The 27,025-nt window shown below is 43.8% G+C and overlaps 2 protein-coding genes across 3 annotated transcripts in view; both read right to left on the bottom strand.

Moving 5' to 3' along the window:
• CDK5RAP2 (CDK5 regulatory subunit associated protein 2) overlaps nt 1-2,721 on the bottom strand; it is a 200,627-nt gene extending 197,906 nt beyond the window's left edge. Inside the window, 1 exon segment of the mRNA XM_017884203.1 lies at nt 2,409-2,721. Within this exon segment, the coding sequence (XP_017739692.1) occupies nt 2,409-2,467 (59 nt within the window). The 5' untranslated portion in view covers nt 2,468-2,721.
• An 18,688-nt stretch (nt 2,722-21,409) lies between these two features.
• MEGF9 (multiple EGF like domains 9) overlaps nt 21,410-27,025 on the bottom strand; it is a 118,357-nt gene continuing 112,741 nt past the window's right edge. For both annotated transcript variants that reach the window (XM_017884249.1, XM_017884250.1), the window contains one exon: nt 21,410-26,489. In XM_017884249.1, the coding sequence (XP_017739738.1) occupies nt 26,038-26,489 (452 nt within the window). In that variant the 3' untranslated portion in view covers nt 21,410-26,037. The remainder of the gene's footprint in view (nt 26,490-27,025) is intronic.

Raw genomic sequence — 27,025 nt, 5'->3', positions numbered from 1 at the left:
ACTGGGATTGAAACCCAGCTAGGCCTGGGACCTCAAAATCTAAGTGTTTGGCCAACAAGCACTGAAATGAGAATGGCTATCTGAGAGAATAATCATGGAAGTTACGATAACAGCAATAAGCAGCATTAAAAGCATAAAGCAGCAGACTGTGAAGAGCAGATTTATATTTAAAAAATAGTTCTCAGGCTGGGCATGGTGGTTCACACCTGTAATCTCAGCACTTTGGGAGGCCAAGGTGGGCAGATCACGAGATAAGGAGATGGAGACCGTCCTGGCCAACATGGTGAAACCCCGTCTCTACTAAACATACAAAAATTAGCCAGGCATGGTGGTGCACTCCTGTAATCCCAGCTACAGGGGAGGCTGAGACAAGAGAATTGCTTGAACCCGGGAGGCAGAGGTTGCAGTGAGTCGAGATCGCACCACTGCACTCCAGCCTGGTGATAGAGCAAGACTCAAATAAATAAATAATAGGTTTTTTTTTTTTTTTTTGAGACGGAGTTTCGCTCTGTCACCCAGGCTGGAGTGCAGTGGCCAGATCTCAGCTCACTGCAAGCTCCGCCTCCCGGGTTCACGCCATTCTCCTGCCTCAGCCTCCCGAGTAGCTGGGACTACAGGCGCCCGCCACCTCACCCGGCTAGTTTTTTGTATTTTTAGTAGAGATGGGGTTTCACCGTGTTAGCCAGGATGGTCTCGATCTCCTGACCTCGTGATCCGCCCGTCTCGGCCTCCCAAAGTGCTGGGGATTACAGGCTTGAGCCACCGCGCCCGGCCATAAATAATAGTTTTCAAACTGTAGTATAAAAAACTATTAGAGGTGCAAAGGACAATACAGGAGAGAAGCCATACTCCAAATATACTGGGGCAGTGGAAGTAAAACAGACAGAAAAGGGCATGATGAAATATCACAGGACCCAATTAGACAGGAACTGCAAAGCATCTTAGTCTGTGCCTGATACATGAAGGTTCTCAATAAACAGAAAAACCATTTGTCCAGGTTTACCCAAGATAGGCCCTATGTATGTCTGCTGCCCGGGCATAAATATTAATTATTTTCACTTTTTTTTTTTTTTAAGACAGAGTCTCACTTTGTCACCCAGGCTACAGCGCAGTGGCATGAACACAGCTCACTGCAGCATCAACCTTCCAGGCTCAAGCAATCCTCCTGCCTCAGCCTCCCGAGCGGCTGGGACTACAAGTGCATGCCACCAGGCCTGGCTAATTTTTGTATTTTTTGTAGAGATAGGATTTCACCATGTTTCCCAGGTTGATCTCACACTCCTGTGCTCAAGAAATGGGCCCACCTCAGCCTCCCCAAGGACTTGGATTACAGGGGTGAGCCACCGCGCCTGGCCCTTTTCACTCTTTAAAAGTGTCCCAGTTAGCACAATAAATACCATGGTCACCCTTTCAATTAGGATCTGTTGACTAAAAGCAGCAGCTTGTCTCTAGTAGAGCTGGATAAACAGTGCAGGTTCTCAGTCAGGGCTCTCCTCTTCTTTCTTCTACTCACTCTCCAACCAGGAGTCCAGGACAACCACAGAGGCCAGCCCTGGAGCAGTGTAGTGCTCTATTAGGCCTTCTTACCAGACCCCAGCTCAACCAGCAATGGGGACTCCCAGTCTCTTGGGGCAGGTCCATGGGAGGCCACTCTTGGCCATTATTCCCTGATTCATATCACCTTTGATGACAGTAGTAATAATAACACTAATGGCAACACAAGATCATTTTTTAAGCACTGATTATGTGGCAGGCACTACACTTGCCAAGCTAATGGCTCGACAGGCATCACCTCTTTTAATCCTCACTCCAACTCTGTTGGGTGGATATTACTAGCCCATTTTACAGATGGGAAAGCCGGTGAAATCACTTTACCAAGGTCACACAGCTAGTCAGTTTACAGGGCTGGATTTGAATCCAGTTTTGTCCAACTCCAGCCACGGCTTTTAACCATTGCACTCCATTGCCTCCTGGGTGGCCACTATCTGACCCAAAAAGCAAAGTCTGGGCATACCGGCTATACTCGCCATAATGAAAACAAACCCTCAAACCAGAGTGAACCATTAGGTGCCCTCAAGGTCCCTGTTCTCCACTAATCCCCACTAACGGGATACTCCAAGTGGCCCCACCCTCGTCCTACTCTTTCACAAAACCGCTTACTTGTTCTTCAAACCCTCTACAAAGTACGTGGTGCAATGCTACAGGAAACTGTGGTGCAGATCTTGGCTCCCAGCCCCCCAGAGTGTCAGCTGGTGGGCCCCCCAGAGACCCTCTCTTAAGGAGCCCACCCCACACACTTGCCCCTGGCCAGACACCCTCAAAAGCAAACCTCAAGGCCGCGTTAGAGCCAAACCCCATCAGCTGGAACCCCGGCCCGGTTACCAAGACCACCAATGCCCCGGCCGCACCTGCAGCCGCTGAGCGTCCCAGGGAGGGTGACGTCCTCTTCCAACACCGAGTCCATCATGGATACAGAGGTGGTGGCGGTGTTGGTGTCTGTGGCGGCGGCGCCACTAGTAACCCCCGCAGTAGCGACCCGCCGAGCTCCCAGTGTCCCCGCCCCCTCCACCCCAGCGCTTGTTCAGACTCCTGCGGCGCCGCTGGAATTCAAACCACAGACGCCGCCATCTTTCCCGGCGCTTCTTCCTACGGAAACGAGGCGGGGTCACCGAGGCGCACGCAGTGAAGCCGACCGGCTGGCGCCAGAGGACGGGCAGGGAAGCGGGGGTAGGTGCCATCTTAACTAAGGGCATAGCGTCCGTGCTTATGCCAGCAAAACTAAGAGAAAAAAAAGGCCGGCTATCATTTTTTGTGAGGGCACTTAAGACGAGGTTGGCCGGGCGCGGTGGCTCAAGCCTGTAATCCCAGCACTTTGGGAGGCCGAGAGGGGCGGATCACGAGGTCAGGAGATCGTAGACCATCCTGGCTAACACGGTGAAACCCCGTCTCTACTAAAAACTACAAAAAAAAAAAAACTAGCCGGGCGAGGTGGCGGCGCCTGTAGTCCCAGCTACCCGGGAGGCTGAGGCAGGAGAATGGCGTGAACTCGGGAGGCGGAGCTTGCAGTGAGCTGAGATCCGGCCACAGCACTCCCGCCTGGGTGACAGAGCGAGACTCCGTCTCAAAAAAAAAAAAAAAAAAAAAAAAGACGAGGCTAGGGCGGGTGCCATCTTTGTTGAGGGCCAAAGCCGGCCCTAGTCCGTTAATTTACGCGGGAGATGGAAATGAATACAGCGCCTTAGGCATCCTCAAATTTCCTAACCCCGTGTTTGCTTTTCTGGAATAATGACCCCAAAACTGTGATTTGACCTTGAGTTGAAACTCAGATAACTGAGTGCTGCCTTGCTTTAGAAAAATCCTACATGCGGAATCTCAAGGCAAACAGTAATTTGCAGACTTAGTTTGAAGCAAATAACTTACTCCCATGAGCCAGTGGTCAACAGCACTCCCACTCCAGTCACTCACCTATTGATCTTTTATTACCATTAGGACTCAAAAGGCACTTGTGGTCAGAAAACTGAGGCCCAGCGAGAGGAAAGGACTCTCCCAAAGTGATTAAGTATTGACAATGTCTTTCAACTGGAGCGGGGTCCGCAGCTCCTGCCAACTAGATGAGGGCCCTCTGCATAACCCTGGCTGCCTTTCATTTTGTCTTTTTTTTTTTTTTTTTTCCTTTTGAGATGGCGCCTCACTCTGTTGCCAGGCTGGAGTGCGGTGGCGCAATCTCAGCTCACTGCAACCTCCACCTCCACCTCCACCTCCACCTCCCGGGTTTAAGCGATTCTCCTGCCTCAGCCTCCCAAGTAGCTGGGATTACAGGCGCAGCGCCACCAAGCCCAGGTAATTTTTGTATCTTTAGTAGAGACGGGGTTTCACCATGTTGGCCAGGATGGTCTCGATCTCTTGACCTCGTGGTCTGCACGCTTCAGCCTCCCAAAGTGCTGGAATTACAGGCATGAGCCACAGCACCCGGCCCCTTGGCCGCCTTTCTTAAAGCACATAGCAATCACCAAACACTTAGATAATCTTGGCAGAGCTTAAGCAATGAAATCAACCTTCCCCTCCTCAACTCAGTGTTGCTCCTTCCTCTGCAGGCCCTTGTGAGAGCACCGGATGAAAATAACTTGAAACAGTTGATGAGCGGATAGATAGTGACTTTCCCAGTAATCTTGAACAATTCCCGTTTCACCCTCAGTTTCCTCATTCTTTTTTTTTTTTTTTTTTTTTTTTTTTTGATAGAGACAGGTTCTCACTATGTTGCCTAGACTGTCTTGAACTCCTGGCCTCAAGCAATACTCCCACTTGGCCTCCCAAAGTGCTGGGGTTATAGGCCTGAGCCACTGCACCAGGCCCTCATTCTTCAATTAAGTAATTAACCAATTATTGATACTTTTCAAAAGAAGCCTTCCCTAATCATTTAATCTAAATCAAGCCACTTCTTGTATTCCTAGCAATGCAAATTATTCCTTTGTGGCACTTACCATATTTTGCAGTGTGTGTGTGTGTGTGTGTGTGTGTGTGTGTAAAATCTTTTTAAATGTCTTTCCTTGCACTAGACTGGAAGCTACATGGGGCAGGGACTACATTCTGAATTGTTCACTGCTATATCCTCAACAGCTAGCACATGTCTGCCACTCAGCAGCTATTTGAAAATGTATGTTAAGTGAATGAATGATTCAATCAATCAATCTGGAAATGAGGACAATACCTATCCTGCAAGGTTTTTGTAAGAATAATCGGAGATACTTTTAGGAGCTCAGTCAATAGTAATTCTGTGTATCCCAGATTCATATTCATTCTCTCTCTCTCTCTCTCTGTTTCTCTCTCTCTCTCTCTCTCTCTCTCTCTGTCTCTCTTTCTCTCAGCTTTAGTGAGGCTTCCAAAGCCCACGATTTTTGCCTGTCCCTCTTCTTTCCCTAGATCTTCAACCACCCCCAGCATTAGCAATATAAAAGCATGAAAAAGAGGGAGAGCTTAGCACACCGGGTGCACTGCTCCAGGAAAGGGGCAGTCCTTGAAGCCCAGAAACCAATACTCCTTGCCAGTAAATTCAACCCATGAACAGGTGTGTCCAAAAACAGGAAAGTTGGGGTGTCAGGATTCCCCCTGGCTCTGCCACCAACAATGTGATCTTTGGCAGATCACTTCTTTCTTTTCCTTTTTTTTTTTTTTTTTTTTTTTTTTTGAGATGGAGCTTTCCTCTTGTTGCCCAGACTGGGGTGCAATGGTGTGATCTCAGCTCACCGCAACCTCTGCCTCCCAGGTTCAAGCGATTCTCCTGCCTCAGCCTCGCAAGTAACTGGGATTATAGGCATGCGCCACCACGCCCGGCTAGTTTTGTATTTTTAGTAGAGGCGGGGTTTGTCCATCTTGGTCAGGTTGGTCTCGAACTCCTGACCTCAGGTGATCCACCCACCTCAGCCTCCCAAAGTGCTGGGATTACAGGCATGAGCCACCCCGCCTGGCCTGGCAGATCACTTCTCTATGGACCTCAGCTTCTACATCTGTTAAATGAGAGGGCTGAACCTCTCAGGGTCTCTCAGGATGTTGCAGCTCTGGAGGTGATTTCTGTGTTTCTTTACTTTTCTTTCTTTTTTTTTTTTTTTGAGATGGAGTCTTGCTCTGTTGCCCAGGCTGGAGTACAGTGATATGATCTCGGCTCAATGCAACCGCCACCTCCTGGGTTCAAGTGATTCTCCCGCCTCAGCCTCCCAAGTCGCTGGGATTACAGGCACCTGCCACCACACCCAGCGAATTTTCGTATTTTTAGTAGAGACGGGGTTTTACCACGTTGGCCAGGCTGGCCTTGAACTCCTGACCTCAGGTGATCCACCCACCTCAGCCTCCCAAAGTGCTGGGATTACAGGCGTGAGCCACTGTGCCCAGCTTCTGTGTATATTTCAAAGCTACTAACATACAACCAACTCTCTCATGGGGAGGAAGGCTAACACTTCCCACATGAAGGAACTACTTTGCATCTCCAGCCAATGAAAACTCTTGAGAATATAAACAAGGAAGAGAACTTACACATTTTGAACATGTCTTATGTGTCACTTGTTCCAGGTATATCACATGCAACACCTCATTTAACCCTCCCAACAACCTTCTGCAGGAGGTGCTACTATTTGACTTAAAATTGAGAAGACTGAGGCTGCGAAAGGTAAAAACTGCTTACTGAAGGTTCTACAGCTAGTAAGTGCCAGAGATGGGAATTGAGGCCAGGTCCCTTTGAATTCCAGTACCTTGAATGTTTCAGGCAGCCTGTCATCCCCATTTGGGTTTTTATTTTGCTTTAGAATTTAGTATTAAGAGGTGAGGTCTACACCCAGACGACAGTATTTAGGGGACATGTTCACCAGACCCTACTCCTTGGGAAACTGCTCCAAAGTGGCTAAGAGGTGAATCTTAGTGTTGGCAGTTTACAGAACCGGAAGTCTGGACATCTGGATTCTGACTCTGGAAACTCTTCCCGTTTATCCTGTGACCTGGGGTTCCTTCCCGCTTGCTACACATCGATTTTCTCATGTGTAAAATGGGGAGGACAGTGCTGAGTTCACATGGTTGCCTCATCTAATTGAATACCTTGGACATTATTGAAGAAGAAAGAACTTGTGAGGAGTTGGGTTGTTTTTTCAATTTATTTAATTTTTTTTTTTTTTTTTTTTTTGACACAGGGTCTTGCTTTGTCAACCAGGCTGGTGTGCAGTAAGAGTGATCATAGCTCACTGCAGCCTCCACCTCCTAGGCTTAGGTGATCCTCCTACCTCAGCCACCCAAGTAGCTGGGACCACAGGCAGGTGCCACCACGCCTGACTAATTTGTTTATTTTTAGTAGAGACGGGGTCTTGGTATGTTGCCCAGGCTGGTCTCGAACTCCTGGGCTCAACTGATTCTCCCACTTCAGCCTCAGAAAGTACTGGGGTTATATACATGAACCATCGCGCCCAGCCTAGGAGCTCTCATTATGATTAGTCCATTGCCTTGTTCAGCATGACCATGTCCCTGGATTGCATGCTAAACCCTTTAGTGAACCTGGAAACTGAAAATAGAATCAATTGCACAAAGGAAAGGCTCTTTGGAAGTTGGTTTTCCTGCTACTGTAGTGGTTTCATGGTCAGAGACAGATGCCTTTGTCCTGTGTCTGTCTCACCATGATCTTTCTGCCAAGCCTAGAGGTGACGTCACTACCACCAGCTGTTTGGGCTATCTGGGGCTATCTCCTTGACAACAGCTGTCCAACCACAAAGCTGGCATTATTATTTCCTCAGACAAGGTCATATAAATGGCTGGGAGGCAGTAGCTTGCAGTCAGATGTTTTTCATTTGGGTAGAACCCTCCTGAAGCTTTCACAGATCAAGACACTTGAACTGCCATTACTAACAGCAAGAATAACTTTTTATAGGATCAATATATATGCAATGCTGCTACTTTGCACTCTTCCATTTGATCCTCATGGTGCTGGGAAGTGAACTGGGGTGATCGCACTACTCTACCTAAGAAGAAACTAAAGGCCCAGAGAGGGGAAGAGATTTCCCAAAGGCTACACTTCTTTTGTTTCCTTCTTTCTTAGCTTTTATTTAGAAACCATTTCAAACTTAGAAAAAAGTTGCGAAAATAGTACAAAGAATTTCTAAAATATTAACATCTTCCACAACCATAGCACAATTGTCAAAAATAAGAGATTACATTGATACAATACTACTTATTACAGACCTTATTTAAATTTAATCTTTTCCCATTAATTCCCTTTTGCTGGTCCAGGATCCAATCCAATATTCCACATTGCATTTACTTGTCACTTCTCCTTACTGTCCTCCAGTCTCTGACAGTTCTGTTTTTCATGGCATTGACACTCTTTTTTTTTGGAGACGCAGTCTCACTCTGTCACCCAGGCTGGGGTACAGTGGTGCGATCTCAGCTCTCACTGCAACCTCTGCCTCCCAGGTTCAAGTGATACTCCCACCTCATCTTCCCATGTAGCTAGGATTACAAGGCACGCACCACCACGCCCAGCTAATTTTTGTATTTTTGTAGAGATAGAATTTTACAATGTTGGCCAGGCTGGTCTTGAACTCCTGACCCAGATAATCTGCCCATCTCGGCCCCCCAAAGTAATGGGATTACAGGTGTGAGCCACTGCGCCCGGCCAGCATTGATTGGCACTTTCTAAATGTTGTTGCCAGTTATTTGGTAGAATGTTCTTCAATGTGGGTTTGTGTCGTGTTTTCTCAGGATCAAATTCAAGTTATGCACTTTTTTTTTTTCAGAGACAGAGTCTCACTCTGTCACCCAGGCTGAAGTGCAGTGGCACCATCATGGCTCACTGCCGCCTCTAACTCCTGGGCTCAAGTGCTCCTCCAGCCTCAGCCTCCCAAAGCCCTGGGATTACTGGCGTGAGCCACTATGCTGAGCCCAAGTCATGCACTTTTGACAAGAATACCACAAAAGTGACGCACCCTTCCTTGGTTGTATATCAGGAGGCGCAGAATGTTAATATGTCTCATTAATGGGTGATGTTAACTCTGATTTCTTGGCTAAGGTGGTATCTACAATAAAATTACTGTTTTTCCTTTTGTAATTAATACTAATGTCGTGGGAAGATATTTGAAGCTGTGTGTTCAGTTTGTATACTTTCACCCACTAATTTTAGCATCTATTGATAATTCTTACCCAAAACCATTTTCACAGTAGTATTTGCCACAATTGGTGATTTTCTATTTTCATTATCCTTTCTATATTTATTGGAATTCTACTGTAAGGAAGAGCTTTCTCTTCTCCCCCATTTATTCATTTATTCAATTATTGATTTACATCATTATGAAGTCATGGATATTGGTTTATTTTATGTGTTATAATCCATTAGTATCATTATTTGTTGCACAAGCTGTCCTAGATTTAGCTAAGCTGCCCTTCCTTTTTTTTTTTTTTTTTTTTTTTTTTGAGACAGAGTCTTGCTCTGTCCCCAGGCTGCAGTGTGGTGGCGCGATCTCAACTCACTGCAACCTCCGCCTCCCGGATTCAAGCAATTCTCCTGCCTCAGCCTCCCAAGTAACTGGGACTACAGGCGCACACAACCACACCCAGCTAATTTTTGTATTTTTAGTAGAGACAGGGTTTCACCATGTTGGCCAGGATGGTCTCAATCTCCTGACCTCGTGATCTGCCCGCCTTGGCCTCACAAAGTGCTGGGTTTACAGGCATGAGCCACTGCAACCGGCCCAAGTTGCCCTTCTAAACTATGACTCTGCTGAGATTCAAACCCATGCCTGTCCAGTCCCACAGTTGGCAGTATTTCTGGCACACGCATCTGCCCTGCTGCTCCCAAGACCTCTTGCCATCCAATCCTCAACACCAGCAGTCCTTATTAGGGACCAGTTCTCAATTAGTACCCACCGCCTTCTCTGAAGAGTGCAGGGTGATCAAGCCAGTGATGCCTTCTGGGCCCAACATGTAGCCCAAGGCTGTGCACATAGTAGGTGCTCAGTGCCAGTTTGTCAGATTAACTCCAAGTCCTGACTTTTTCTCAAAATGGAAAGAGGAATGAGAAATACCAAATATCAAAGGAATAGAATACGGATTATTGGACTAGGGATGGCAACACACATCAACATAAGATTAATACCAACCTCCCAGTTCAACTTTCTGGGCCTATTTTCTTATCGGTGTACTGAGTGAGTTACACTACAACATTGAGGCCCCTTCAGCTGTGATGTTCCATGAATAACTAAAATTAGCTACCATATATTAAGCTCTTTCTGTGTGCCAGGTACTGTGTTATATACTTTGCATTCAATCCTCACAATAACCTTATGAAACAAGAACTGATGATGCTCTATCTAACTTTATGGTTGACAAAACTGAAGTACAGAGAGAAGAAAGAGTTGCCTGGCCATTGAAGGGGATCAAAATATGCCATCCCAACATATGCTACTTTTGCATAAGGATTATTTTGAGCTGAAGACAATTGAGAATCAAGAGATGCAGAAAGAATTTTCTGCCTTCTCCTTTTCTACCCTGAAGCAGGACATAAATTTCCCTTTGTGAAGATGTGCCTCCTCCCTGTCTACCATTAGTTTCCCCCATATATTCCCTAATCACTTTCCCATGATTTATCAGCCTTGAAGCTCAACACTCCCTTCCTTTGTCATAATGGGATAAAAGCCCTTGAGCCTCACCACTTATTTGAGTTTCACTTCTTTTCTATGAACTCTTGTGCACATAACTATTAATAAAAATTATATGCCTTTTCTCCTGTTAATCTGTCTTTTGTCCATTTAATTCACAGAACCCTCAGGTACTGAACCAGACAGGATAAAGAGAAAGTTTTGCTCCCTGACACCATCCAAGTAGCTCAGTTGTGGAGATGAGATTTGAACCCAGAATTCATCCAAAAGCCCTTGCTCTTAACCACTAAGCCATAGTGCCTTTCACTGAATACCTGTCCTCAAGAAGCTGGTGAAAATGCACATAAATAATTATGAAACAAAGCAAAACATTTTAAATACTTTGTTGATATAAGAAAGATAATAAGGCTGGGCACGGTGGCTCACGCCTGTAATCCCAGCACTTTGGGAGGCCGAGGCAGGTGGATCACAAGGTCAGGAGATGGAGACCATCGTAGCCAACATGGTGAAACCCCGTCTCTACTAAAATACAAAAAAAATTAGCTGGGTGTAGTGACGTGCACCCGTAGTCCCAGCTACTTGGGAGGCTGAGGTAGGGGAATCACTTGAACCTGGGAGGTGGAGGATGCAGTGAGCTGAGATCATGCCACTGCACTCCAGCCTGGCGACAGAGCAAGACTCCATCTCAAAACAAAAAAAAAGAAAGAAAGAAAGAAAGAAAAATAACAGTAAGATTCTAGGATCACAGAAAGGATTGAGTCATTCTGATTGAAGAGTTGGGGAAGGCTATTTTACAAGTAAGACCTATGCCCTGCAAAAGCAGGATAAAAATCTGTCTATACTATTATGTGCACTAGCTCCTCATGTTTGAAGGTCCACAGAGATCAAATAAAATCCCTACTTGATGGAACTATTTAAAAAGCCCGTGTCACATTCTTCCTCCCTTGATTCTACCTCACAACAGCTCTGAGAGAAGTTTGTTATCATTCTTCTATGGATAAGGAAATTGAGGCTCAGAAACATGAACCAATTTTCCCAAAGTCACACAGCAAGCTAGTGACAGAGAGGAGCTTGGACCTCCATTTCCTGATTCACAAAAGCTGGTTCCTGAGCTTTTTGAAACTTGCAGGAGCCCAAGATAATGTCCCACGCCAAGATCTCCTACCTAAATTGATCATCGTCAGTACTGTGGCCAGATCCCCACCCACTGAAATCCACGGTCTGCTAACAGAGATCTAAAAGCTGCTGGAAAAAACTATCCTAGGATGCCACAGAGTGCTTTCAAGTACCCTCTCCAGCTGCACATTGAATATGTAAAGCAGCAATAGCTCTAGGCAGAGAAGGATAATTGAATTAATCAACTGTCTGGACATTTTGCAGATTAAAAGAAGCACTTAATGTCTTGTGACTTGTAGGAGGGGACGGTAAACTTTGCATCTCCCTTAAATGCAGTGAATTCACATTGAGAGCACAGAGCAGAATCTAGAAAAGGATGAACACGACACTTGTGGCAGCTGCAGGGCCTCCTTCCTCAGGGGGATAAATGACAGTCCCCTTTTCCTTGCACGTGTCCTCTCTGTGTGACATGCCACCAAGTACACAGCACAGGCTGTGCCCTACACAAGCACATCCACTCAAAGGAGGAGTGGAGGCTGAAATTGAGTCCGTGTCATGCTGGACAAGCTGTGAGTTTATCCCAAAGCAGGGATGCCTTTTTTCTAATTCACACAAAAGAACTATACATGCCAGTGACTCTTAGAGTCTGAAATATACTTCCTTCCCCTTCTCTGTGTCCTAGGGTCCTCTAAACAGCAGTTCAAGAGAAAGTTTTGGGAGCCAGTTTGGGTAGATGTCCCACCTCTGGACTCCCAGAATACCCTGAGCCTATCATCATTGTGACATTTCGCTCTGTAACTGTTAACTTGGCTGCCACAGTGTGAACTCCTTGAGGCTAGGAGAGGCAATGCCAATATTTTATTTTTATTTCAATTTATTTTTTGAGATGGAATTTCACTCTTGTAGCCCAGGCTGGAGTGCAGTGGCATGATCTCAGCTCACTGCAACCTCCGCCTCCCAGGTTCAAGCAATTCTCCTGCCTCAGTCTCCCAAGTAGCTGGGACTACAGGTGTGCGCCACCATGCCCAGCTAATTTTTGTATTTTTAGTAGAGACAGGGTTTCACCATATTGGCCAGAATGGTCTTGAACTCCCAACCCAGCTGATCCGCCCACCTCGGCCTCCCAAAGTGCTGGGATTACAGGCGTGAGCCACGGCGCCCGGCCTTTGTTTGTTTGAGACAGAGTTTCGCTCTTGTCGCCCAGGCGGGAGCGCAATGGCATGATCTCGACTCACTGCAACTTCCACCTCCTGGGTTCAACAATTGTCCTGCCTCAGCTTACTGAGTAGCTGGGATTCCAAGCATGCGCCACCATGCCCAGCTAATTTTTGTGTTTTTTAGTAGAGACAGGATTTCACCACGTTGGCCAAGCTCCTCTCAAACTCCTGATCTCAGGTGATCCACCAGCCTTGGCCTCCCAAAGTGCTTGGATTACAGGCGTGAGCCACCGTGCCCGGCCTCACTGTTCTGTTTTCCCTCATTAAAGGTTTGTCTTTTCGGGCCGGTCATGGTGGTGCTGACCTATAATAACACAACTTTGGGAGGCCAAAGCAGGAGGATTGCTTAAGCCCAGGAGTTCGAAACCAGCCTACTCAATATAGGGAGACCTCATCTCTACAAAAAAAAATTAAAAATGAATGGAGCATGAGGTGGCCGCAATGGCTCACGCCTGTAATCCCAGCATTTTGGGAGGCCGAGGTGGGTAGATCACGTGAGGCCAGGAGTTCAAGATCAGCCTGGGTGACATGGCGAAACCCCATCTCTACTAAAAATACAAAAATCAGCTGTGCATAGCGGTGCATGCCTGTAGTCCCAGCTACTCGGGAAGCTGAGGCAGGAGGATCCCTTGAACCTGGGAAGCAGAGTTTGCAGTGAGCCAAGATCACACCACTGTACTCCATCCAGCCTGGGCAACAGAGTGAGATGCTGTATAAAAACAAACAAAAAATCATTTTTTCTTTCTTTCCTTTGTTTTGTGTGTATGTGTGTGTGTTTTGTTTTGTTCTGAGACAGGGTCTCGCTCTGTCGTCCAGGCTAGAGTGCAGTGGTGCAATCACAACTCACTGCAGCCTCGACCTCCTGGGCTCCAGCGATCTTCCCGCCTCAGCCTCCCAAGTGGCTGGTACTACAGGCACATGCCACCACACCCAGCTAATTTTAGTATTTTTTGTACAGATAGTATTTTGCCATGTCACCCAGACTGGTTTCAAACTCCTGGACTCAAGCTATTCTCCAGTCTCAGCCTCCCAAAGTACTAGGATTACAGGCATGAGCCACTATGCCCAGCCAAGATTTGTCTTTCAACAGTTTCTTACGACTGGAATCATACAGTACATACTCTTGTGTCTGGCTTCTTTGGAGAGCAGGAACTTTTAATTCTATACCCTCTGGTCTGTTATAATGCCTGGCAGATGATAGGTGCTTAATAAATGTTGAGGAAAGAATGAATTAATAAATCTTAACCAGAATTAATTATCTTACTCTGAACACCCTTGTCTTCCCACCAAATAGAATACAAGAATTAAAAAGGTCCTCACAGAGAACATTTAAACTTCTTGGATTTACCAATGGAAAAACTGAGATCCAGATGGACTCAGCGGCCTGCCCAAGTTCACTCTACAAGTGCATAACAGAGCAGGAATAGACCCAAAATGGGCCGACTCCCAGGCCTGTGCTCTCCTCACTTCACAATACCCACTTCCCACCCATTTTCCATAGGCAAATATGGCATTTCTTCATGGATCCCTATGGAATCAGAATGCCGACAAGATGTCACGTTGCCTCTTTCAGCCTCCTGTGGATGCCGTCCTGGCCCAAGATCACTCGGCGCTGAAAACATAGAAACAGCAGCAATTCAACTTAGGGAGGTTTCTCATTTCATTTCAAGTATACCCAAAACCCAAGAGTAGCCTTACTCAAATACTGGGCTGTAGATTGGTTTTCTAGTCAGGAAGCAAACCAGCTGGTACCTGATTCAATTCTCCACTCACTAGAGATAGAAAAACATTGCATTTTTTGTAAAGTTTTTGTTAAAGACCTCCTTTTTTTTTTTTTTTTTTAAGATGGAGTTTCACTCTTCTTGCCCAGGTTGGAGTACAATGGCGTGATCTTGGCTCACTGCAACCTCTGCCTCCCGGGTTCAAGCGATTCTCCTGCCTCAGCCTCCCGGGTAGCTGGGATTACAGGTGCATTATCACCACACCCAGCTCATTTTTGTGTTTTCAGTAGAGACGGGGTTTCACCATCTTGGCCAGGCTGGTCTTGAACTCCTGACCTCGTGATCCACCTGCCTCGGCCTCCCAAAGTGCCGGGATTACAGGCATGAGCCACCGTGTCCAGCCTAAAGACCTCTTAAATAATAGGGAGAGAGGAAGGGAACTATTCATTGTAGACCTTGCATGTGCTGCGATGCTTCACGTAAGGTTTTCACTTAACCTTGCTGCAGCCCTAAGAGGTCAGCATCAAGACCAGCCTGAGTGACAGGAAGAAACCCAATGTTTAGTAATAACTAAAAAGTTATTAATTTTATAGGTAATGGCAACAAGACAAAGAGCCGTCTATTAATTTGCCCAAGATCCTATAGTTGTGAGGCCTGCACTAGAACCCATATCTCTCTGCTTTTGAAATGGGAGAGTCCCCTGATCCCTCTCGCAGGACATGTGAAGGCAACTGTGGCTCACCTGTTTGGTCACTGCCGCTGCTCAAACCCCTGAGAGGAGGGGAAGCACACAGACGGACCGTTGCAGGAGCCCAGGTGGGCATGTGTTACAGTGTTCCCTTTTAGCCCTCCTATCTCCGTGGATGGCTTGAGTGTTCACCAGCTCAATGGACCCTCTGCCTTTTTGCAAGGGCAGAGGGCCAGTGTGATAGCTTTCTGTATTGTGAGCACAGGCTTGAAGGATGAATGTGGGGTTTTACTGAGCGGTGGAGGTGGTTTTTAGAGGGATGGATGGGGAGCTGGAAGGGGGGATGGAATAGGAAGATGGTATTCCCCTGGATCCTGGCCATCCAGTGGCCAAACTCCTCTCTGACCACCCCCAGCCAAACTCCTCTGGGTGTTCAGACGTTCCTCCTCATCTCTCTTTCTCTGCTGCATCATTCTGCTGTTCATCCACCTATCTCATCTCCTTGCCTGCTTGTCTGTTTCTGGAGCCTGGAGTTCGGGGTTTATATGGGTACAGGATAGGGGATGTGGTGGGCCAAAAGACAACCTTTTGGGCAGGAAAATAGAAATGCCTGTTCCTACTTAGGGCCGCAGGTCTCCAGGCTTGAGGGTGGGGCCTTTGCCAGGGACCGCCCTCTTCTACTCAGTATTTCTGTCTCCTGTCTGAATCATTTTCAAAGCTGATGCTTTTTGTACTCTAAGCTATTATCTTTTAGAACCAAGAAAAATAGATTTTCTGTTGATGTTCTAGTATGCACCTTTTACTTAGACAGTAATATAAGAAAATAATCTATGTTGTTGGTTGCTGGGCAGCTCATAGCTAAACTGGGTGCCAATTGCTAAATTACCCTTTAGCCTAGGTTTTCTGGTATGTTTCTGCTTCCTCCTTAGTATACTTAACTGATACTTTAACTCTTAATTTAAAGGTTTAATGATCTCTACCTTTTAATACAAAAAGTTGAGATACAGATTATAAGTAAATAAAATTCTTTACCCAGGACAGTACCTGTTAACATTGAAACCTTTTCATTTTAACTGAAGGAAATTCAAAATGTGACTGTTGCCAAATTCCTTGTTTTCAAATTTAGAGGCCTCTCCGTTTCAGACAATTCCACTGGGGATTAATGGCCCATTGGAGTCTATACAATGTGCTTAATTACCCTAAAATTATTATCTTGACTAAAGCAGAATCTTAATAGACAACATTAATGTCTTTATCCTTGTCTGGAAGAATCTCATCTCTTCGCAAAAAATAGCTTCTTCAAATGAGGCTGGATAATCCCCCAAGCCATGGTGATTAAAGATAACAATGGCTCATTTAGAAAATGTTTTGGGGAAATTAAAAAGCTGAGATGAAGCCTGTTGGTTCTGCACACTAGTGAAAGTAAAGGCAGGAAGGGGATGGCACCAAAAGCATCCATATATTGGACTATATTTGCTTCCTACTCAGTCAGCACAGGCCGCAGTGTTTGAGGACATGCAGTCAGGTCTGTGGGTGTGATCTCTCTCTGCACCAAAGGAATGAGCTTCATCAGCACCATTCCATTGAAGGGAATTTTGTGCTGTATGTTCCCGGGGTCACTCACAAACATTCCTACTTACGAGTGACTTGTTGCTTTCCAAAATAACAGTTTATTGGGATTTCAGTTTAAGTTTACACTAATTCAAAGCCTACAGACTGCAGTATACTTACACACCTTTACTGTACTTACGAGTGTAGAAACTGATACGGCTGATTCACTTATTCATTTACTAACATATAGGAGGTGTGTGTGTGTCTCTGTGTGTGTGTGTGTGTGAGAGAGAGGAGGGAGAGAGAGAGAGAGAGAGAGAGAGAGAGAGAGAGAGAGAGACAGGGCCTCACTCTGTTGCCAAGGGCGAGTGCAGTGACAAGATCATGACTCACTGCAGCCTAGACCTTCTGGCCTTAGCTGGGGACAGTGGCTCATGCCTATAATCCCAGCACTTTGGGAGGCCGAGGCAGGAGGATCGCTTGGGCTCAGGAGTTCAAGACCAGCCCTGGCAGCATAGCAAGACTCTGTCTCTAAAAAAAATTTAAAATTATTTGGGTGTACTGGTGTCCACTTATAGTCCGTCCACTTGTAGTCCCAGCTACTCAGGAAGCTGAGGTGGGGGGAACATTTGTGCCTGGGAGGTCAAGGCTGCAGTGAGCCAAGGTCCCACCATTGTACTCCTGCCTGGGTAACAGAGTGAGACCCTCTCTCAAAACAAACAAACAAAACTCTCCTGGGCTAAACGTTTTAATCTTCTACTCTGTCGCCCAGGCTGGAGTGCAACGGCCAGATCTCAGCTCACTGCAAGCTCTGCCTCCCAGGTTCACGCCATTCTCCTGCCTCAGCCTCCTGAGTAGCTGGGACTACAGGCGCCCGCCACCTCGCCTAGCTAGTTTTTTGTATTTTTTTAGTAGAGACGGGGTTTCACCGTGTTAGCCAGGATGGTCTCGATCTCCTGACCTCGTGATCCGCCCGTCTTGGCCTCCCAAAGTGCTGGGATTACAGGCTTGAGCCACCGCGCCCGGCCAACGTTTCAATCTTCTAAACGTACAGTTGCTTCCTCTGGCAACCAGCGCCCTCATCTTGAGGGGCTTTTCCAAAGTCACTTCATTAACTCAGGTGTGGTCAACAGGGGCTTACTATAAGTAACAAAAGTTATTCCTTTCACCTTTATCACCCTGGACACATTATAAGAGCCAGGGACAAAAACCAAATATAACATAAGATGCTACTACAGCTCTTATCATTTAGAAAGTTGTACAAAAGTTTAAAAGCTCTGGTTAGGAGATAGACAAAAACCAAAATATATATTTCTTTTGTTTTGTTTTGTTTTTTTTGTTTTGTTTTTTTTTTTTTGTTGAGACAGGGTTTTGCTCTGTTGCCCAGGCTAGAGTGCAGCGGCGCAATCTCAGCTCACTGCAGCCTCCATCTCCTGGGTTCAAATGATTCTCCTGCCTCAGCCTCCTGAGTAGCTGGGATCACAGGCGTTCACCACCATGCCAGGCCATTTCTTTTTTTTTGTATTTTTAGTGGAGATAGGGTTTCGCCATGTTGGGCCGTGCTGGTCTCAAACTCCTGGCCACAAGTGATCCACCCACCTCGGCCTCCCAAAGTGCTGGGATTACAGGCATGAGCCACTGTGCCCAGCTTATATTTCTTATTATATCACAATATCACAAGAGAGTATCATTATCATCATCATCATCACTTTTATCATGAATGAATACTGGATTTTGTCAAATGCCTTTTGTACAGCTATTGAGGTAATCATTATATTATTTTTCTTTTTCAGCCTTTGTGAATTACACAGATTGATTTTTGAATGTTATACCAGACTTACATTTATGTGATAAACCCCAGTTGGTAATGAAGTACTATTTGTGTGTGTGTGTGTGTGTGTGTGAGAGACAGAGTCTTGCTCTGTCGCTCAGGCTGGAGCGCAGTGGTGCAGCCTCCACCTCCTGGGATCAAGCAGTTCTCCTGCCTCAGCCTCCCAAGTAGCTGGGATTACAGGCATGCGCCACAGCACCCGGCTAATTTTTGTATTTTTAGTAGAGATGGGGTTTCACCATCTTGGCCAGGCTGGTCTTGAACTCCTGACCTCAGGTGATCCACGGGCCTCAGCCTCCCAAAGTGCTGGGATTACAGGTGTGAGCCATCGTGCTGGCCTACATCTCTGTTCTTGAACATCTAGAATTTATCCCCAATTTTTGAAACTTCATACACCAGTCTGAAAAAAATTTGTGAAGTTTCTGCTTTTTAGGTCATTTCCTTATGAAGAATTCCTAGAAGTGGACTTATTGAAATAAAGACCAATTTACCAATTGTGCCAATTTACATTCAGTGGGAGGATTTTATTGCTGAAAATGAAGTAATAATCCTTCAATTAGTTGTTTATCCTTTGGGGTCATGGATCCTTTGTTTTTTTTTTTTTGGAGATGGAGTCTTGCTCTGTCAACCAGGCTGGAGTGCACTGGCATGAACTCGGCTCACTGCAAACTCCGCCTCCCAGGTTCAAGCAATTCTCCTGCCTCAGCCCCCTGAGTAAGTGAGATCACAGGCACCTGCCACCATACCTGGCTAATTTTTGTATTTTAGTAGAGATAGGGTTTCACCATGTTGGCCAGGCTGGTCTCAAACTCCTCACCTCAGGTGATCCACCCACCTCAGCCTCCCAAAATGCTGGGATTACAGGCGTGAGCCACCGCGCCAGGCAGATCATGGATCCTTTTGAGACAATGATTAAAGTATGGGTCTTCTCTCCAGAAAAAAAGAAACACAATTGCATCAATAAACAAAACAGCATGAAATTTCAAGGGTTTCTCAGAACCTCTGAAGCCCATGTAAATTGACACCTCTCTTGAATAAGAAATATTATCCTATCCACTGAATAGAAGTTTTCTTGCCATACTTCAAAAATAAGTTCACATACAAACTCTTGTATTGTCAACTACCTTTTGTACATAAACCATCACTTACTGAGCACCCACAATGTACCAGCAACATGCCAGATGCCAGAGGCAGAAGAATAAATGCTCCTGATTTCAAGGAATACAGAGTCCACTGGGAAAGGCACAAACTAACAAGTATTTATAATAAAATATGTGCAGTAGTAGAAGTATTCATTAGGCAAAATGGAGGTACAAATTTAAGAATTGATCAACTTTTCTTTATCAAAGGTTTGCAAAGAATGAATGAGCATTCTCAAGGATATTCTAGGTAGGGGAAGCAGTACCAGCAAAGGGAGGAAGACATCATATAACCTGGCATATGTAGGAAATTGTATGAGTTTAACGTAGTTAAATTGGAATAGTAATGAACATTGGAAGAGCTGAGACTTTTCCTTCCTTGGGTCAAAGACTAAAAGAACCAATACTGACATATACAATTTTAGCAGTTTGTCTGACAACACAAAGGAAACCACAAAAGAAGATTTCCTCCCAAACACTCCTTTTATTACCCAAACCTACTCTTATTACATACAAAGAAAACATTTTGCCTGTTTTCTTTTGCAACTGTTTGAAGTGCAGTGTTCCATTCAACAGACAAGGTTTAAAATCTACTTATTATTAATACAAACAAGCAGCACATTGTGAATTTAACATTGTCTGATGGCTTTCATTTTGTACATAGAAGTACTAGAAAGCCTGTACAATTACTACAATAATTTCTCATAAAATTGCCTTGAAAGACTAACTTATAGGTAAAACTACAATTTTAACATTGATTTAGATAGAATGTTGATTTTCAGCCTGTCAATTAACACTTCTAATGCTATCATCTCATGAAAAACATTGTTTTTAATTCAGCTTAACTTTTAAAATATAAGTAAGCACACTGTTACTTTGAAGTTACTGACTTAATTATAATGGAGCATGTGGAATTTTAAAAAACATAGGTGTCTTATACGCCTATGGAAAATGAATATAACCAGTTTTGATAATGCAACCTTGCNCACTGCAAGCTCCGCCTCCCGGGTTCACGCCATTCTCCTGCCTCAGCCTCCTGAGTAGCTGGGACTACAGGCGCCCGCCACCTCACCCGGCTAGTTTTTTGTACTTTTTAGTAGAGACGGGGTTTCACCGTGTTAGCCAGGATGGTCTCGATCTCCTGACCTTGTGATCCACCCGCCTCGGCCTCCCAAAGTGCTGGGATTACAGGCTTGAGCCACCGTGCCCGGCCAGCAAATGTCTTTACTTGTTTGTATATATATATACTTTCTCTTGAAAATGTAATTTGTTTAGATTTCTGCCATGCTTATTCTTTTCCCTTAATAACCAATTCATATACATCACAGAACCACATGTATAAACATAAGGTGTTATTATAAAGTAATAAAACCTGTTTTCTTGTGTGGCTAGAAAAGAAAGAAAATATAAGAGTTTAAAAATTTAAATGTCAACCAACTGCAGTTGAACAAAACAATTTAAGTTTATAAAGCTCTCAGCACAAAGAAGTGCCTGACTTGTTTTTTCTTTTTTTTTTCAAATAAAGGAATCTCTCAGATGGCATCCCATTAAACACCATCTAGCTTTGTCAAAATACAGGTTCTTCAAGAGTAACTTAAAATATTAAAAAGATGTACTCTTATTACAAGTTACCTAATAATTATGTACAATATGGTTTCTCTTCAGATTTCTACCAAAGAAAGGAAATTCTTTATATGTGTGACAAAGAAATCCAAAGTGAGCAAGTTTTCTCTATAAAATCCAATGAATCTCAGAGGGAATAGGCAAAAGCACAAACAATGTATGTTAATATATTTTCTTCTCAGGTTTTGTTTTGTTTTCCTCTAAGAGAAGGAATCTTCTTCATGGATTTTTTTTTCCCCAAGTAGAAAACATTCTTTAAATGAACTTAAACAAAATGCATGGCCAATAAATGAAGGGTTCAAAGATTTTTATGAAGTGGGCTGAAAATAAATGATCCTTGGCATGTATTTGAAGACATCAAACAACTCTGACCACAAAAAAGTAAACAACAAATCTACAATAGGTACAAATTATATACATTTATTTTTAATAATTTTAAATAACACTCTTGTATAAATTCTTTCATATATTCAAATCATACACAAATTTAGAAATGCATGATGAAGCCTAGTACAGCATATGTATGAGACACGTTTTTAAAGTTTGTGTTAGAATTTTAGTGACATAAATACAAGTTTAATGTTTCAGAAACATTCCCTAATTGCTCGGGCTATAATTTAATGTATTATAGAGTGCTTATGCCTAGCATTACAACTTGACTTTAAATCATTTAGCTTTTGGACTAACTTAGATCTGAAGCCCTGGGCTCACTTTCTAGGGCTGCTGCTGCAGTTATTGCATATGCATAAGTAACAAGAAAGATTCCCATATTGCCTTTGAGCAAACATCATTCAACCACTGACATTTTAATGATCCATAACCTTTGGTCCGTTTGATATTATTTGACTTCTTCAGATGTATGAGTGTATTCTTCCTGCCTTTCCCTTTGGCATAGACACTGGCTCAGGGTTAAACAGAAAAATGCACTAACCTTCCCTTACTCCCCCGCACACACCGAATTCATTTAAGCTCCCAAACTCCTTACTATCAAGAAGAGTAGAACAGACCAAAGGTTCTTTGTGGATGAAGCCAGAAATGCTTTTCTTGCTGTAATAGGTTACACTGGGTTGCCTTTTACTTCTCTGAACTTTTTGTCAGAGACCTTGCCTTGAGATGTGGAAATTCAATTCCTACCCACCTAGCCCAAAATAAAGGAACCAGGTATGTTCATTTTAAGTGGTGTTACGTTCACCAAGCGTCCTAAAAAGTGTAGGACAAAAGTGAATGATCTAGTAACCCTGTTCCAATCAAAGCTGTCAAGAGGATTCTCTACTCCCAAAATAGCACTTAAAGGGCTAACGATCCTGATGGCACTCAGCTGACCAAAATAAACTAGTAGGTCAGTGAGTATTGCTTTAATGGTCAATTTACCTGGGAATATTGGCGCTAGAGAATAGTGATATAATTTGAGGTGTCTACAAATGTTGTCTAAAAAACCTCTCTCCTCTCATCCCATGTTTTGTCTGTTCTCTTAAAATCTAGGTATCACTGGGAAGAGTAATGCACTAGGCCCACAGGACCTTAGTATTAATATAAATGAGCTTTAGTTTTCAAGTGCCATTTTTTTCTCTGTAACTGTAGAAATTCCATTAATAAAAGAACCCTGGGGGACAGAGGGTAGAGGGAATGAGAGGGGAGTAAGGGAGGACAAGGACATACTTAACACCACCTAGGGCACCTAACCATCAGAAATGCATAGGCGTTGACTAAAATGAATTAATGAAGATAAAAGCATCGCTTAATGGCAGTATCTGTAATTTCCAAATAAGATTCACATCAGTGCTATCTTATTTAAAAATAAACACATTTCCAATCCTTACACAAACATTCTCCCAATATTAGGCTTTCTTTTTGTTTTTCTTTTTTTGAGATGGTGTCTTGCTCTGTTGCCCAGGCTGGAGTGAAATGGCGCAGTCTCGGCTCACTTGAACTTCTGCCTCCCGGGTTCAAGTGCTTCTCCTGCCTCAGCCTCCTGAGTAGCTGAGACTACAGGCACGTACCACCACACCCAACTAATTTTTGTATTTTTAGTAGAGACAGGGTTTCGCTATGTTGACCAGGCTGGTCTCGAACTCCTGACCTCGTGATCCACCCGCCTCAGCCTACCAAAGTGCTGGGATCACAGGCGTGAGCCACCGCACCCAGCCCAATATTAGGCTTTCTGAAGGACAGATGGCATCCTGCTGCTGGATGCCACAGTTTATGGGGCTCATGCCTTTAGAGGAAAGAACATTGTGCAGTGCATCCCATACTAGTTTCCTAGACTGATTTCAGTGGTAGATCACTTCGTGATTGGTTTATATTTTAAAGCAAATTATTTCCAGAAGCAAAAAGCTGGAGACATTAGAGGATATTATTTAAAACAAATGTTAAGACTTTTTTTCCCATTGAGAAAAATTATAACCATAACCTAGGAGCCATTAACAAATATTTAAAGGTAAACTTCCTTTGTGATTCAATTTTCAATACTTTTAAGGTCTGTTTCAAGTAATTTCTACATGGTCAAAATCCTCTTAGACTCCAACAAACCTCCTTTCTCTATTGGTTTAACTTCTGTTTAATAAATGTTCACTTCTCACTACCTTTAATCCTGACCTTTTTTGGGGGTTGGGGGGCGGTGTAACTGAGAGAAAGTTGGGTATGCCATTTTGCACAATTTCTTTGAATTGTGCAGTCTGTACACACATATGCAGCAACTGCTAGGGAAAGCAAGTTTTCCCTCCCTGCGTGAAAGATGAGTTCACCTTAATGAAGCACAAAACTGGCAGTTTTGTTTTCTAATCACTAACACTAGCTTCAGATAGTAAATCTTCCTGTGTTCATTTCGCTAAGTGCTTCATGGTTGTGTGGCCCTGGATTGCTCCTGATATTTAAAAAAAATAAAAAACATCCACAAGTAGAACTCTTCCTCCTAGCTTTCTTGTGTCCATGGCTAGGCAATTTCTGCACATAGTTGAAAAAACATGTGCTTTAGAGTTAGGAGCCCTGATTCCAAGCCTAATAATGACATACATTGTATAGCCTTGAACAAGACATTTAGCTCCTCTGTGCCTCAGTCTTTTCATCTATAAAATGGGGAGAACAATTACTTCCTCAGGGAGCTATGGTGTGGAAGAGAGGACACACATATGGAAAAGTGCTTTGCAAACTACAAAGGGCTATAGAAAAACTAAATAGTTTTCATATAATGTAATATAATGTAACCTCTATTCTTCTGAGCAATGGCCAAATATGCAAAGCACCCTCAGATTACCAGAAGTAGATTATTTGCTTGTACTCCCTCCAGAACATTATCTCCAAACCCTGAGAAAAACTTAGGGGTCTCCTATAAAGGGATGACCAAGTTCTAGGTTTTTCTCTAGGGAAGTTAGGCAAAGGGGTCAGCTTGGATTTCCTAGGTCTAATCTAATAAGAAGTTTTTATTTTTCTTCTAACCACTTCACAGTTCACTGTTCCTCCTAGTAAGTTATATTTGACTTCTGACCACCTTTCCCACCCACCTTGCTTAACCCAAAATGTCAATATCATAATAAATGAGAGCAACAGTAGTTAGCCTCTAGGAAAAAAACTGCATCAAAAAGCAAGAACTAACTATACACCCATCTACAAAGCTACCCACTAATCAGACAGGAAGACGATGGGAGAACTACAGCACTGCAGGGAGATGGCACATACCTCATGGCAAATGAGTGACAGGCTATGTTCACATGTAGGAGATTTTTTATTTGGGGTGGGGGAGAGATTATAAATATTTCACAGGCATGAAAACTACAGATCCCAAGTAATATGATGGCTTTTCTCTTGGAACTAAAATATTTCTATCCTTTGGAAGACTATCTTTTACATTCAAGAAAAACATTTTTTAATGAGGATATGTTTTATATTAATCTATGTAAAATATATAGGGTAGCTAGTGTCTACTTAGATTAATGTTTTTGGAGAATGCATCCTATGTCCCAGCTTAATGATTATTGACTTCAAAATCTATTGCTTGAATCATAGTAAGTCAAAGAGCATATAACTCTACTTTTAGACTGAGAAAGGAAAGAAAGATTAGAAACATTCGACCTCTTATAAATTTCAGCAATGTCCTCAAGAGGGACTAAAAATGACTGATGCTCACCAGAGTCCCAGCTCTAGCAATATTGCCATCTATTTTACAGTATTTTAAGCAATCCCCATATTTTTCTTTTTACAACACCATTAACTGCTGTACAAATAAATTCGATGATAAAATATGACATGATTTTTTTTTACAAATAGATACAATGTTGACCAGATATGCTACATTAACTATGTACACCTTATTTCTCTAGAGGCAGGAATATTCCTTACTTTTAGACAATTGATCATTTACACTGAGACCCTGAGGAGGACCATCAGCCTCCTGCTCCCCAATGAAGCTTATCCTTCCTCCACTAGAAGCTTATCCTGTGCTTTCATCTCATCACTGAGCAAGAATCCTAGCAGGAAAAAACCAAGCCCGTCTGAAGATCATGGGACTTTTCTATCCCTATTCTAGAAACTATCAAGATTATTTATTGTGATACAGCCTAGAAACCAGCTTTTCCTTAATGATGTCCTTTCGTATAGTAAAATGAATATAATCCCTGACACTGGTTTTAAAAAAATGTTTCAGGAATGGAGATGAAGTCTTCCAGCAGTCTTTCCCCCTCCACATCTATCATCTTGTTACCACTGGCTTGGTGAACACTTCCCCAGGAGTCTATCTGGAGGTCAAAGTGGTTTTGGGCTGCACTATGGGGTTCAGCCTTTCCATACTCCCACGTGGTTTGGTACAAAAATATACTTTACTTCAAGTCCTAATGACAGTGAACGCTTCAGATCTTCATGGGAAAACTAAGAGCAATAGATAGGCTAAGCGCATTACAACTTTGTACCTGAAAATTTCAGATGCACTATTTGCCTTTGCTTTCTCAGCAAACTCTAGCCAGGCTTTGTCTGGCCCAGGGGCTGACGCTTATAAGCACTGTGGTTTAACAATTCAGGAGAATATTTCTAGCTCCTTAGGCTTTGTAGTTATGTATGGGCGTCGTCAGGGTCAGTTGCCCATTGGGAGCCACTTCATTGCCATCATCTTCCAACAATCCCGAAACATCTGCATTGGGAATGCTGTCATGGTAGCTGCTGAAACTGATATTGTCTTCTTTCAGCTCGATGGTCCAAAAGGGGGCATTGAGTTTCCGGTTTTGGTACTCACGGTACATATATACAGCCCCCACAAATCCCATTAGCAGCACCACAACAATGATGATGACTGTCAAAATGATGATGTTAAACTGGGTCCATGATACATCAGCTAAAGCTGAAGTGCTGTTTTCAGAAGTGCTTACTGAAAAGACAGTCTGCAGGGTTGTAGGGGTAAAAGTACTATTTATAACAGGGGTGGGCACTGATGTGGTCAAAGAGGCATTGGAAACCAAAATGGTAGAACCTTCAGGTGTTGGAACAATAACTTCTGAAAATAAAAACAGAGAATGAAATGTAAAAGACAAAATTATCTAGTTTTGAGAAACAATAAAAGAAATACACATGGGAGTGAATGTTGATGTAGGATGTTGACATGATATTCTGCTTTAAGATAATGCAAGTTAAAAATAATTTTTAAAGAAATATAGTGATAAGGGTAAGAATCAGGGTCTATAAAGCTAGATTATTACATCTATGGCTGTTTTCCAATATGTATAATAACTACATTAAAATCTTTGAGTCGGGTGTGGTGGCTCACACCTGTAATCCCAGCACGTTAGGAGGCCGAGGCGGATGGATCACGAGTTCAGGAGTTCAAGACCAGCCTGGCCAAGATGGTGAAACTCTGTCTCTACTGAAAATACAAAAATTAGCTGGGCGTGGTGGCAGGCACCTGTAATCCCAGCTATTCGAGAGGCTGAGGCAGAGAATTGTTTGAACCCGGGAGGCGGAGGTTGCAGTGAGCTGAGATTGTGCCACTGCACTCCAGCCTGGGTGACAGAGCAAGACTCTGTCTCAAAAAAA

The sequence above is a fragment of the Rhinopithecus bieti genome, unplaced genomic scaffold (genome assembly GCF_001698545.2).
Source record: "Rhinopithecus bieti isolate Rb0 unplaced genomic scaffold, ASM169854v2 scaffold_13710, whole genome shotgun sequence".
Lineage (NCBI taxonomy): Eukaryota > Metazoa > Chordata > Mammalia > Primates > Cercopithecidae > Rhinopithecus > Rhinopithecus bieti.
The sequence above is the reverse complement of the archived record's forward strand: the minus strand, read 5'-3'. Positions and strand labels throughout refer to the sequence as shown.